This window comes from Podarcis erhardii, assembly GCF_964252035.2.
Source record: "Podarcis erhardii genome assembly, chromosome: 16".
Lineage (NCBI taxonomy): Eukaryota > Metazoa > Chordata > Lepidosauria > Squamata > Lacertidae > Podarcis > Podarcis erhardii.
The window spans coordinates 18,123,990-18,138,213 of NC_138514.1; the positions used below are offsets into that span (position 1 = coordinate 18,123,990).

General features: G+C 47.6%; 1 protein-coding gene across 2 annotated transcripts; it reads right to left on the reverse strand.

Annotated features, from left to right (window-relative positions):
• Window positions 1-1,098: 1,098 nt before the first annotated feature.
• On the reverse strand, window positions 1,099-11,845 carry C1QTNF5 (C1q and TNF related 5). Of its 2 annotated transcripts, none has more exons than XM_081843189.1 (3): window positions 11,753-11,845; window positions 5,826-6,056; window positions 1,099-4,363 (listed from the first exon to the last, which is right to left on the reverse strand). In XM_081843189.1, the coding sequence occupies exons 2-3, from the start codon at window positions 6,043-6,045 to the stop codon at window positions 3,846-3,848; spliced, it is 738 nt and encodes a 245-aa protein (XP_081699315.1). In that variant the 5' UTR covers window positions 6,046-6,056; window positions 11,753-11,845; the 3' UTR covers window positions 1,099-3,845. The 2 variants fall into 2 exon arrangements, with proteins under 2 accessions (XP_081699315.1, XP_081699314.1); XM_081843188.1 differs by lacking the exon at window positions 11,753-11,845 and adding an exon at window positions 7,996-8,110.
• Between the last annotated feature and the right edge of the window lie 2,379 nt (window positions 11,846-14,224).

The following is a 14,224-nucleotide window of genomic DNA, read 5'->3' on the forward strand; positions in this document are numbered from 1 at the left end:
GGGAAAGTTCTGCAGCTGGGAGCAGTCCAGAGACATTAGGGAAAATGAGTGCAACAAGGCCTATTTTGGGCAAGAATGCAGAAAGCGTGCTTCCTTCCCCGTGCTAAAAATAAAGGACCTTTCTTCCAAATTGGGTCACTGTTCTCACACTGGAGAATCTGGGACCAGAGAAGGCAAGCGGACCGGCCCCAGTCCCTGTCACAGCCCTGTAGGAAAGGCTGAGCTGTGGCTATCCGCACACATTCCTTTCTGTGGACAAAACTTGGCACGGATAAATGGGTTTGGGGGTCACTTGTAGATAACCACAGAACTCAAGCTGCCTTGCTCCCTGTCCCCCCAGACACAGAATCATAGAACTGCAGAGTTGGAGGGGGCCATGAGGGTCATCTAGCACAACCCCCTGCAATGCAGGAATCTTTCACCCAACGTGGGACTTGAACCCACAACCCTGGGAATAAGAGTCTCGAGCTACGCAGCAAGTCCATCAAAGGCTTCTGCAATAGGCTGCACCTCTTGAAATTAGGCTGAGGGCTGCACATACACCATTGGCTGCAGTTTCCCCAGCCCAGATTCAGAGGAAGCATTACGGGAAGTTGGTCATCAGGATATTGGGTCCTGTTGAGCACTGGCCTATTTGCATTGAATTAGTATATTCATCAATGACAGTATCACATCCCCATTCAACTATGCCAAATTCCAATAAACCATTCATCAGGCAGGTTGAGGGAATAAATGAACTTTCCCCCATCTCTGGTGAGAATGCCCACAGGTTGGGTCACTCTGGATTGAAATTTATTAGGAGATTTAAAAGATTATTAAAACACATATTCAGATAACTACCCAGTTATTCCTACTAAATACATGGACAGGCACTATGAAGACATTTCACCAAAATGAACTTTTGACACGGATGCTGCCAGGATCGCTATAGCACAACAGTGGAAATCGTTTAAAATACCTGACTATATCCTTATGGTACCTTTTAAAATCACTTATACAGCCTCCAACATCCAAAGATAGGTCCACGTTGAAGGAATAACTATATGAAATCTGGCTTAGAGGTTAAATTGATGAATTCATCAGTTCAAAGACAGGGAATGAATCAATAGGTTCTTTAATTTCTAGTATACAAGAATTGAAACGGATGAAGTTTTGCTCTCTTTAACTCTGTTTAATGCGGGGGGCGGGATGTCACCCACTTTATTTTCTCTTTATTGGGCTGCTGTAAAATGTTGAGGAGCAGGAGTTGGGAAAAACATTGCAACACCTCCCTCCAAAATGCTTTCTACCAGTAAAAAAGATCTCTCCAAACACTGATACTCACCCCGCCATACAGAGATATAAAACCGCACCCAAATCTTTTCATTATATTTAAAACACTTTGGAAGACTAAGAACAAAAGAGTGAATATATACATACACACATCCTTTGCATACAGGAATAATAGACTAACAGACTCAAATTTCCATGTAGGAAAAAAGAAATGTCATGCGTGAAACAATCTTACAAACAAAATCCATTCTAGGGTTAATTAACTTGGCCAGCAAACTTTTTAAACTTTGGGCTCAGGGAGCCCCCTAGTGGATAACTCATGCCACACGTCTATAACATCTACGCTAAACTTTTTATTGCTGCTTGGTCCATGAATGAGAATTTGTGCAACCTTTCTGATATATATTCTCTGCAGTTGGGCTGTGAGCAGAGCAGTCAGCTTGCAACCTTTATCTTGCCCTAGGCTACCCAATAGGAAAGAGGCTCTTTTCCTACCAGATGGAAAACAACACAGCCAGAGCCTTGATTTCCAGTCCTTCTTAGGTTAAAAATAAATGAGTGAGCAGTGATGGGCCCCTTTCATTGCTGGGAATGTTGCACAAGAAGACTCTGGATTTGTGGCTGCCTGTAGTGGCTGTTGGAACCTTCTAACAGCCACTACAGGCTGCCATAGCAAGAGAGGGCAGGAAGGCTTTTGTGCATGTGCTACCCTATTAAGAACATAACGTGGGAAATGACCCATTCATACTGTTACAGTGGTACCTCTGGTTACAAACTTAATTCGTTCCGGAGGTCAGTTCTTAAGCTGAAACCGTTCTTATCCTGAGGCGTGCTTTCACTAATGGGGCCTCTTGCTGTGCGCGTGCCTCTGGCGCGTGATTTCCATTCACATCCTGGGGCAAAGTTCGCAACCAGGAGCAGCTACTTCCGGGTTAACGGAGCTTGTAACCTGAAGTGTTCATAACCTGAAGCGCTCTTAACCAGAGGGACCACTGTACTGTTGTTTTTAAATAATTCCTTCTGTGGCATTTTTCATTTGTGCGATTACTCTAATTTCTCTCTGCAGTGCCATTAGGGCTAGGTGATATCAATATATCGTTCAAAACCGGTTTGAAGTCCACATTGCGATATTGGTTTCATCATTTTTGACCTGGGAATATATCGGGAATCAAAATGTGTGTGTGTGTGCTATGCAAAAATCACAATGTGGGGGAAATCATGAAGCCAGCCAATGCTTCTCTTGATTCCTGCAGCCCCTGCTAACTCTGCCAGCTCCGTTGGTATATCATGAGGTTTAGCTGCGATTTTGAAAACCAGATACCACCCGCCCTAAATGCCATATACGAGTTAAGATTGATTTCATGGTTTAATAGGGGTTTGATCCTAGTGATTTTGCTCTGGACCCTCCTTCCCCTTTGACAGGGAGAGGAGGAGCTGCAGAAATGCACCAGCCCCTACCAGTTGGACTGCTTCTGAGGAACTGTAGGGAAGGGTGGCCTGTCTCCCTATAAACAAACAAAAGGACTGAATGTCATGCTTTGCAGTTCACAGGACCACCGACAGATGGCCACGTCAGCTGCAGCACGAGAAATGACAGGGTAGCCCAGGCAAGCTCTTGAATGGCTCCTGGCTGACCTCTGTCAAACATGCCTGTTGTGAGGTTTGACAGAGGAAAGAGAGGCGCTTCATAGAGTCGTTCAGTCAACTGTGCCTCCCTCCTCCTTTAAAAGGGTGTGGAGGTTCAGGCGAGCTGCGAGGGGAGGACAAGGGGGTGTAAAGGGAGGGTGGTTGGTCAGATAATAATAACAATAATAATAATTTTATTACAGTAGTACCTCGGGTTACATACGCTTCAGGTTACAGACTCCGCTAACCCAGAAATATTACCACAGGTAAAGAACTTTGCTTCAGGATGAGAACAGCAATTGTGCTCCAGCGGCATGGCGGCAGCAGGAGGCCCCATTAGCTAAAGTGGTGCTTCAGGTTAAGAACAGTTTCAGGTTAAGAACAGACCTCCAGAACAAATTAAGTTCTTAACCCGAGTTACCACTGTATTAACATGCCACCCTTCTGACTGGGTTTCCCCAGACATTCTGGGCAGCTTCCAGCAAAATATAAAAACACAACAAAACATCAGACATTAAAAACTTCCCTCTACGGGGCTGCCTTCAGATGTCTTCTAAAAGTCATGTTGTCATTTGACATCTGATGTGGGGCAGGGTGGTTACCAAAGGGGTAGGTGGGGCTGGCAAGCGAAGCAAGCAGGGCACAGCCCTAAGTATGTATGTGTATAGATATAGAAAGTAAATCTACTCCGCAAGGAGTACACTGTTTGCTAGTGCGCTACAAAGGTCACTTAACTTCTCTGCTGCACAGCTATCCTGACCCTGGGCTGAGGGTTTGTCAGACACCTTCTGGGAAGAACCTACAACCCTTTTACAGGCATTAGCTAAAGGGGCACCGCACCCCTTGGGTTAAGAAGGGCCACAGGTATCCCCACAGACAACAGCTGTGGCAGAGCCAAGAAAAGGAGTCCTCCGCAAATCGCGTGGTGGAGAGGGGTTAGTCGTCTCTCAGGCAAAGACGGGAGAGTTTTGCCAGTAGGAGTAGACCAGGAATCCTGTGAAAGTGCTATCTGTCTTGATGCTGGAGTAGAAGCCAAGGTAGTCCCCTACCCCTACCTGCACCCAGACTTCATCCTCCGGCTCCAGCCGCACCAGGGTGCCACCGGACAGCGATGTGGGCTTGGGCCAGTTGCCGTAGAACTGGAAGAAGGAGGCCACTGACTTGCCATTCTTCATAATGTCGAACTGGAGGCTCATGCGGTAGACGGTGGCATGGACGGCAAAGTAGTACAGTCCTGGAATCTCGCAGAGGAACTTCCCCGTGTTGCCGTCGTAATGTCCTTGCTCGTTGACCAGAACCACGTCGAAGACGATCGGCTGGTCAGCCAAGGGAGGGCTGCGAGACTCAGAGCGCTTGGCGCTGAAGGCTGAGCGGGGGGCCACTGCGCACTCCCCAGGCGCCCCTTTCTCTCCGGGAAACCCATTGAGGCCAGGGCTGCCTCTTTCCCCTGTGGGGCCCACTGCTCCTTTACGGAATGAAAACAACAACAACCAAGGACAGTGTTAGGATATGTTTGAGAATGGAAGATGGATCTGATGTGTTTTCGCCGCTTTAATGCGGATATGGGTGGAAGAATTTAATACTCTGCAATATGGAGTCATGGTGGCAGGAATTAGTAGAGGTGAAATTAAAAGAAACAGATGGCTAACATTTATTAATAATTATGGAACCTGTCTTGGACTTTTCGTAGGGAAAAGGAACAAATGATTCTGAGGCACCCTGACTTACCAGAAAGTGGAGAAGATGGATGTTTGCATGGACTCAAGGTTTTAAATATTATTATTTTTTGCATGGACTGAGGGTGATTTTATATACAGTGGTAACTCGGTTTTCGAACATAATCTGTTCCAGAAGACCGTTCGAGTTCTGAAATGTTTGAAAACCAAAAAGTCAGTACGGAAGCCTTAAAATGGAAAACTCAATATGGAAAACTCAATACGGAAAACTCAATATGGAAGCCACATTTCTGGTTTGACTTCCCAGGCCGTTTGAAAACTGAAGCATTTACTTCTGGGTTTACAGCATTTGAAAACTGAAATGTTCAGCAACGGAGACATTCAAAAACAGAGGTACCACTGTATGTATGTGTGTGTGTGTGTGTATATATATATATATGCACATATGCACACACATACATTTTCTGTTACTGGCAGATGGGAAATCGGAAGTTCTTCGCTTGCATCTTTTGCTAACTTTTTCTTCTTTTTTATCTTACTCTTCTCTTGAAATGGAATTAGGAAATTATGTAACATTGAGCAGCGAGTAAGGAAGGGAAGAGAAACATCAAGATAGCGGGGTGGGAAGTCAACTTTCAAATTTGTATTAAATTTGAATTAATTTGATGTTAATTTGTTGATTTTTTGGGGGGGGGAAGCAATAAAAAATAATTGACAGAAAAGAAAGAACTCAGTAGAAAGCAAAACACCAGCTATCCCCTTGTCTTGCTTGTGGCGACTACAATAGTTAGAAGTTTGGGTCTTAATTTAAATGACCTCATTTCCCTCAGAGGGGTGGGGAACTTTCAGTCCACAGGCCTTATTACTTCCGCCAGGCCTCCCCATTTGTCTTGTGAGGCCATTTTAGCCGTGCCCAGCTGCTGATGGTTGGGGCTTACATAGCTCTGAAAGCCAGCTGGCTGTCCACACAGACAAAAATGGGTCACCAGACAGGCTGGCCCTGCTCTATAGAGTTGATAACTCAACAGAGTGGACTCCTTCCCCCAATACACTGTGAGACAATAATGCTGGAATTATCCACTTCAGGGCTTCTGCAGAATTAGCTTGCTTAGCATGACAGAAATGGACCTGGAAATAACAGTGCTCTCCTGCCCCCCCCCCAACCTGCCTCATCTGCATCTAAAGGCCAAAAGTTTTCCTTCAGGCACCAGGAAGGCCTTTGAGATCCTCCTAAGGCAGAGGTGCCCTTACCTGGTGGACCAACTTCGCCCTTTTCTCCTGGCATCCCTGCTGCTCCGTCACGCCCGTCACGCCCATCTCTGCCTGGCAGGCCTTGGTTACCATGGATCCCGGGGGTGCCTGGAATTCCAGGGTGCCCAGCGCAAAGGCTGGGGATCTTATTGTCCTCAATCTGGACAGAGTCTGTGGTCAATGTAAGCAGGAAGAGGAAGAGGCAGACGGTGTGCTCCATTTCTGGGGGGTCTACAGAGAGAGGAGTTTGTCAGATTCCTCCAAAGGGTCTCGGAGAAGTGGTTTTTTGCAAATAGGTCCACAAATTTATTTTTTTTATATCTTACCTAATCCAATGAGTTTATGCCTCCAAAGGACCAAGTTTAGTAAACCTTCCTTGAATGGTCACCTGCATGAAATTCCTACTCGCCCTAGGTGAAACTCGAAAAATTAGAATATTGTAGAAAAGTTCATTTATTTCAGTAATTCAACTTAAAAGGTGAAACTAATATATGAGATAGACTCATGACATGCAAAGTGAGATATGGCAACCTTTTATTTGTTATAATTGTGAATATTTAGAATATTAAATGAAATCAGCAAAACAAGGACTGCAAATAGAGCACCTCTGAGAAGTAGAAGCATGCAGATCTCTTTTCCGATGAGAGCAGCTTTTGCATCTCATTTGTAAACCAAGGACCCAGAGTCTGGAGGAAGAATAGGGAGGCACACAATGCCAGATGCTTGAAGTCCAGTGTGAAGTTTCCACAGTCTGTCTTGATTTGGGGAGCCATGTCATCAGCTGGTGTTGGTCCACTGTGCTTCATTAAGTCCAGGGTCAATCAATGCAGCCGTCTTCCAGGAGATTTTGGAGCACTTCATGCTTCCTTCCGTAGACGAGCTATATGGGGATGCTGACCTCATTTTCCAGCAGGACTTTGGCACCTGCCCACACTGCCAAAAGTACCCATGGTTCAGTGCCCATGGGATTACTGTGCTTGATTGGCCAGCAAACTCGCCTGACCTGAACCCCATAGAGAATCTATGGGGCATTGCCAAGAGAAAGATGAGAGACATGAGACTGAGCAATGCAAAAGAGCTGAAGGCTCCTTTTGAAGCATTCTGGTCGTCCATAACACCTCAGCAGGTGCCACAGGCTGATAGCATCCATGCCACTTCGCATTGAGGCAGTAATGGATGCAAAAGGGGCCCAAACCAAGTACTGAGTACATATGCATGCTTCTACTTCTCAGAGGTCCAATATTGCTCTATTTGCAGTCCTTGTTTGGCTGATTCCATTTAATATTCTAATTTTCTGAGATTGTTAATTTGGGGTTTTCATCAGCTGTACACCGTGATCATCACAATTATAACAAATACTGTAAAGGCTTGACATATCTCGCTTTGCATGTCATGAGTCTATCTCATATATTAGTTTCACCTTTTAAGTTGAATTACTGAAATAAATGAACTTTTCCACAATATTCTAATTTTCTGAGTCTCACCTGTAGTTAAACTGTTGATTTTTCCCCCCTCTCCAGAAGAGGCAGTGATAGTTGCCAACTGGATGGCTTTAAAAGACAAATTCAAGACTACCAGTAGCTACTAGTTGTGATGCCTATGTACTGTCTGCAGTATGATTGGTTTGGTATTCAGTAGACTCTGAATAGCAGTTCCTGGGAATCACAAGCTCGGGTCCTGCTTACGGGTTCCCCACCGGCTTCTGACTGGTCTCTGTGAGGATGGTGCCAGCTACATAGATGGGTCTTTGATCAGACCCAGTAGCTGGGCTCTTTTTATGTTCTCTCACACACTTAAAACAAACAAACAAAAATCACTGCAAATAGGAAGAAGTGCCGCTGGAAAGAACTAAGCTAGAATGCTTGGCCTAGACTAGACTGAGCAGGGAAAGGGCTCCAGCTCAAGGGGAGAGCACCTGCTCTGCATGCAGAAAGTCTGTGGGGTTCAATCCTTGCATTCCCAAGTAGGACTGGGAATGTCCCCAGTCTGAAACCCTGGAGAGCCACGGCCAATCTGTGTGGATAGTACAGAGCTTGATGGATCAAGGGTGCAACTCAGTCTAAAGTAGCTCCCTATGATTTTATGTTGTTCCCTGGTGCATTAGATTTCCAGAGTTTTAGTCAGTCAGAGTATTTATTATTATTATTCATTTATTATATTGCTATCCCACCTCCAAGGAACACAAGGTGGTGTACATGGTTCTCCCCATCTTTGTTTAATCCACACAACGTTCCGGCTGGTTTAATTTGAAAGATGGTGCCACTGAGCATGTGCAGAGTGCCTTTATCTCACCACCCTCATCCCACAGACCTGCAGCTAAGATTCCAGGTCCAACTGGTTTTTATTCAGGTTAGCATTCCACCTCTCCTCGCAGAAATTGATCGCAGCAACCGTTTCGTGAAAAGTTAGAAGAACTCCAGCAAAACCAGAGCAGAGTATTGCCTCTTAGACACCCACTTCCATGGTTGTTCTCCCAGGGAGCCTCCACACCCTAATCCAACTGTAAGACTAGCAATTGTGCAACCTAAATCCATTAATGCATATCATTCCCTTGGAACAGTTGGGAGCTACAGATGGCTCAGAATTCTCTGGCTTTCCTAAACTGCATTTTGTGTGTTTTGCGGTGAGCGATGGGGGCAGCAGGAAGAGAGACAGAGAGAGGAGGAAATGTCAACTGGCTCTTAAGCAACCGCCTGGGATGTCACGCTCCTTTCGCCTCCCATGGAATCAGAGGAAAGAAGCCAGAGCCTCTCAAGAGGCTAGTCCTCTAGAGGCACGACTGATGCCAGGAGCCAGCCGGGCACGCAATGCAGCCTTCAAACCACAGAATCAGCCTGTGAACTTTTGTCCTGGTTTTGCCCTCCTTCTGCCTGCTAGCCAGCCTGGTCTGACAACTTGCTCATCTATTTCTCCTTTCCTTTCTCTTTTCTTCCCCTCTCCCTCCTGCCCCTGCCATCTTTTGCCACTTTTTACAAGAGTCCAGGTTGTCTTAAGAGCTCCTATAAGTTTCAGCTTTGGGATTTAGCCATAGCTAACAGGACTGGAATGCAGCGAACCCATCCAGAATCTCAATGCTTTACATTCTTTCAGCATTGCCTGAGCCTGGTGAGGATTGGGGGTGTAGTGGGGTGAGTGTCGAAGCAACGATTCTTCAGCATAAACTGGCTGAAGACTCGTCATGTTGTTCGGATGCCTGGTTATCGTCTTCCAATGCAACTACTCTATCCCAAACTTAAAAATGGAAAGCGTAATGCTGGTGGTCAACAAAAGAGGTTTAAAGGCTCTCTCAAGGCAAATCTTTAAAAATGCAGTATAAAGGTAAAGGGACCCTTAGGTCCAGTTGTGGTCGACTCTGGGGTTGCGGCGCTCATCTCGCTTTACTGGCCGAGGGAGCTGGCGTACAGCTTCCGGGTCATGTGGCCAGCATGACTAAGCTGCTTCTGGCGAACCAGAGCAGTGCACGGAAACACCGTTTACCTTCCCGCCGGAGCGGTACCTATTTATCTACTTGCACTTTGATGTGCTTTCGAACTGCTAGGTTGGCAGGAGCTGGGACCAAGCAACGGGAGCTCACCACGTCACGGGGATTCGAACTGCCGACCTTCTGAACGGCAAGTCCTAGGCTCTATGGTGTAACCCACAGCGCCACCCACGTCCCATAAAAATGTAGTATAAAGACCAACAATTGGGAAACACTGGCTTGTGAGTGCTCCAATTGGAGAACAGCCTTTACCAAAGGTGCTGTGGACTTTGAACACACTCAGACTCAGGATGAAAGGGAGAAATATGCTAAGAGGAAGGCACGTTTGGCAAACCCTCACTATGACCCACTCCCATCCGGGAACCTATGTCCCCAGTGTTTAAGGACATCCAGAATTGGCCTCCACAGTCACTTACAGACTCACTGTTAAGACCGTGTTCATGGAAGACAATCTTACTCGGCTACAAGTGATCACCAAAGAAGAGAAAAAAGAAGGATATTCTTTGGGGAGCCTAGTCCCTGTATTTCTTAAGCTCTGCTATGACTAGCCAGGGTGTGTGGGTGAAGTCAAACTGCTGCATTATCAGCACTGAAGTGACCTCCTTGGGGTGCAAGCCTGGGCAGTGTGTACAGAGCTCCTGAACTGCCCAGACAACAAGACTCTTGGCATCGTTGGTGGGGTCCACAGGAAAGCAGAGCAAGACGTTTGGCATCAGCTTGGCTGCAGGAGTTGCCAGAAGGAGGTGCACAAGGCAGCATCCAAGTGGCTTAGGGTCTCCGGATTTGGGTAGGGTTCTTCTTCCAAATATATCCAGCAAGGCAGTGGAGGACCAGAGTTTTCCATCTGCTAGATGTGCTATGTTCCTGGGTTGATGAGCCCCATCTGCCCCTTCCCCCTAAAGCATGTGGAGAAACCACTTTCTTGACCATTGGTCAAGAGACTATTGGTCTTGTCTGCTCAATCTGCCAGAGCCTGTCTTTGCATGCAGGGGAAGTCCCTAACTCACAGAGGGTTTGAGACCCATCAGGTACCCTCACGTGGTTTAGCTGACCAGCCAAAGCCATTCCCAGGGTGTGGCTAATGTCACATGCTCACAGCTTCTAGGAACCACAGGTGAGAGCTGAGTGCAGGGTGGGGCACCCCCCAGCAAAGGTACTACCCTCCCCCTAACACCCACACACCCAGGCTCAGGTTGTATATATGTGTAAATATATCAAAAAGATAAATGTCTCTGCTGTTCCTCATTCTGAGGAAACAAACCTTGGGTAATTCCTGGTGTCCCTGGAATCTCGCATAGCTCAGATTGGGGTGGCATGCAACTGTACTAATATAGGCATAAAAATGAGCCATTGGCATATAGTTCTATCTTCACGGCTCTAGGATCTCTACTGGTCTATCTGATCTACAACAGATTGCAAAATGGGGTTAATAAAACAGGCCAACTTAGCAGGACTGTTGCAATGATTACTGAGAATAAAGGGCACAAGGCCCTTTTAAGCATTCAGCAAAAACCAAGTTTCACTACTGACTTTTAGTATTAGTCTCCTACCTGTGGATTGCAAGTAGCAATAACTTTTGCATATAATGTGCGTGAGATATAATAGTGAATATCAGTCCAGAACGGTTGATTTTCTTTCCAACCTGTGGGGCACTTGCAGCAATCAAAGCCCCTCATTCCCACACCTTCCCAAGAGTCAGAGTGACCTAGCAGATAGTGTTTGGTTAGGACCAGGAGACCCGAGTTCAAATTCTGTAATGTTCACCAGATGCTCCTCTGGGCGTATCCTGTATGTTATTTTGCAGGAAGGCTTCAAGAGCACCCCAGGAAATCTAGGTTTGCGCAATTCAAGTAGAATACAGCACTCTCTTCCCCTGGAGCAACAAATCCACTTTTAAAAAAACAACCAATCCAGACTTTGGGTGGCTGAGAAAGTGATGGGAAAATGCATGGAAAAGTGTGGGATGAACGGCTAATTCATGGGAAGATGTATAAACACCCCACAAGCAAATTAGGCTCACCATTGTGGAACAAATCAGAATGAATACTCAAATTAAAAACCAGACTAACTCAAAATTGGAATCCAGACCCCCCCCCCCCTTAGTGGTGTCCAGATCAGGCCATTCTTTTTAAAAGCCACAAACTTTGGCCAATTTTATTTCAATTTCCCCAAGAAAGCAGCTCTTTCTTCCAGTGCAGTTTTTTGGGGCAAGGCTTTTGGGTGGCTCGGATTAAAATCAATCCCAAAGAAAGCTAATCTTCTCCCGCTAGGCATTTCCCAACTCCCGGGTGATCTTCTAAAGGGATCGCGTCGGTCCCAAAACAAAAGCAAGGTGGTGTCAGCAAAGTCGGGAGAAACGGCAGCTCCAAGCAGCCAAGTTGGGAACCCGTTGCCCAGCCTCCCTTGCCCACCAGCCCGCGTGGATCTGCTATACTCACGCGGCGGCGGCGGCGGCGCTCTGGGGCTGGGCTGGCCAGCTGGCGCTCCGGACTGCTTGGGGAAGAAGGAGGACCGCTTACTCTGGCGAAGGAGGCCGCAAGCCAGCTCCGCCGGCCGGCCTTCTTTTCCCCCCTCCCCACCCTCCTCTCTCCCTCCCCTCTCTCCCTCCTCCCCAACTCCGATGGAAACCGGAGAGCTGCAGAGCGGAGCCAAGAGCTACAGGCAAAGCGGGGAAGCGCGTCGGAGGCAGAGGCGCTCCCAGGGACGGGCATCTCCGGGATGGGGCAGAGGGGAGAGGAAGGCGGGAGGGGAGGGAGGAGGAAGAGTCAGGAGCCGGCAGGGCGGCGGAGAAGGGGTCAGAGTGGGGGGTGGGGTGGGGGTGAGACCGGGGGATCCGGGTTCAAATCTCCCACTCACCCCACTGGGTGAGCTTGGGCCAGTCCACGTTGCCTCTTAGCCTGGCCTGCCTCGCAGGGTGGTTGTGCGGGGAGAATGAGGAGCAGGGAGAAGCAGGTGCGCCGCCTTGAGCTGCTTGCAGGTATGGCCAAACTTGGCCCTCCTGCTGTTTTGGGACTACAACTCCCATTATCCCTAGCTAACAGGACCAGCGGTCAGGGACGATGGGAATTGTAGTCCCAAAACAGCTGGAGGGCCAAGTTTGGTCATGCCTGCAAGGTGGGGTGTAAATAAATGTTCTCTATATTTCCAAGGAAGCACCTTCACCCTCATAAAAGCAATGGCGGGATGAAAGGCAAGGAAACCCATTTCATCAAACGCGAAACAGCCAGGACTTTCACTGACGTGGGCTGTCACTTTTAAGAACTTGTGCCTGAGCTTGGTTTTTGCCTCCTCCCTCCTATTCCCATTTTCCTCTTGCATCACATCTTTTCAGATTGTGAACCTAAGGTCAGGACCATATTATAGCTGATTTTGGTAAGCTGCTCCGACACCCCTTTTGGCTAAAGGTTGAGACAGAAATGCTGTACACAATCCAAGAAGAAGTGGGTTTGTGGTTCCATTTCCACTCTGCCCATCATTTTGGGTTTTTTTTTTTACCTTGAGCAAGCACTAGAGCTTATTTTCTGCCAGAGCTCACCACAGGAAAAGAAGTGTCTTTGAGCATGTACAGAGTGCCTGCTGCTCATCACTTCACAATAACTCTCTTCTCCATATGAATCTAACATTAGAGGAGAGAAGCTTCCAGGTGTGGCTTTGAGGCCAGGCTGAGCTCTGCTACTCTCCTCTTGAAGAAAAGAAGAAAGTAACATTAACAGACAGGATACGTAACGTGTTTTAAAAGCTGGGAGTCAACAAAACATTACAGAATATTTTCCAACCAGGCAGAAGCATAGGAGTGAGTGTACAGTAGCTTCCCACAACCTGGTGCCAACCAGATGTTTTGGACTACAACTGGTCCCAGCCAGGATATCTGCAACCCTTGGAGGGTTCCCTAAGCCTGCTCATGCAGTACTTCCTTCATGTGGGGTGTGTGTGTGTGGCTTTGGCTACCTAAAGGCTCCCCCTCCATTTGAGCTTGCTATTAGAATATAGGATAAGGATGCTGCGTGATAACACATGTCGCTTGATGAATGTGCATTTTATACTGCTGTCTGGGTAAACCAAGCCCTTTGGGAAATGCTTATGCTGGGCACATCTTATAATCCATGTCTACCAGAGAAGGGGGACGCGGGTGGCGCTGTGGGTTAAACCACAGAGACTAGGACTTGCCGGTCAGAAGGTCGGCAGTTTGAATCCCCGCGATGGGGTGACCTCCCGTTGCTCGGTCCCTGCTCCTACCAACCTAGCAGTTTGAAAGCACTCAAAGTACAAGTAGATAAATAGGTACCACTCTGGCAGGAAGGTAAACGGCATTTCCGTGTGCTGCTCTGGTTCGCCAGAAGCGGCTTAGTCATGCTGGCCACATGACCCGGAAGCTGTACGCCGGCTCGGCCAATAAAGCGAGATGAGCACGGCAACCCCAGAGTTGGCCACGACTGGACCTAATGGTCAGGGGTCCCTTTACCTTTACCTTACCAGAGAAGGGATGCAGGAGGCACCTTGCAAACTTACTTACCCATGGCTGCATGCAAACCAGCATGGTTCAATCCCTGAAATCCCCAGTCAGAGTTGGGCAAGGCTCTCTGCCTGAAACTCCAGAGAGCTGCTGCCAGTTTGCGTGATCAACACTGACCTAGATTAAACCAAGCATGGCTCCCCATGCTTCTGGTGAATCCGACCAGAGGCCCGTATGGTCCAGCATCCTGCTCTGGCAGGATGCTTATGGGAAGCCTAAAAGCCAGGACCTGAGCACCGCAGCATCACACCACCACCCTTGTGATGCCTAGCAAACAGGTAGTTGGAGGATCACTGCCTCTGACCCTGAGAAGTCGCCATTGTGGCTATAAGCCGCCAGGTAAGCCTGAACCTCCATGAATTTGTCTCAACTTCTTTGGCTGGCCATCGCTGCCTCTTGGGATAG

Bases quoted from the DNA above. Each gene is read 5' to 3' on its own strand.
- C1QTNF5 (XM_081843188.1), bottom strand. From the start codon at position 8,095: ATGCTCAGTGGCACCATCTTTCAAATTAAACCAGCCGGAACGTTGTGT. The intron at 6,057-7,995 runs GTGGGATAGCAA...CTCTCTCTGTAG, and splicing joins CCACCTTGTGTTCCTTGGAG to ACCCCCCAGAAATGGAGCAC. The intron at 4,364-5,825 runs GTAAGGGCACCT...CATTCCGTAAAG, and splicing joins GGGCGAAGTTGGTCCACCAG to GAGCAGTGGGCCCCACAGGG.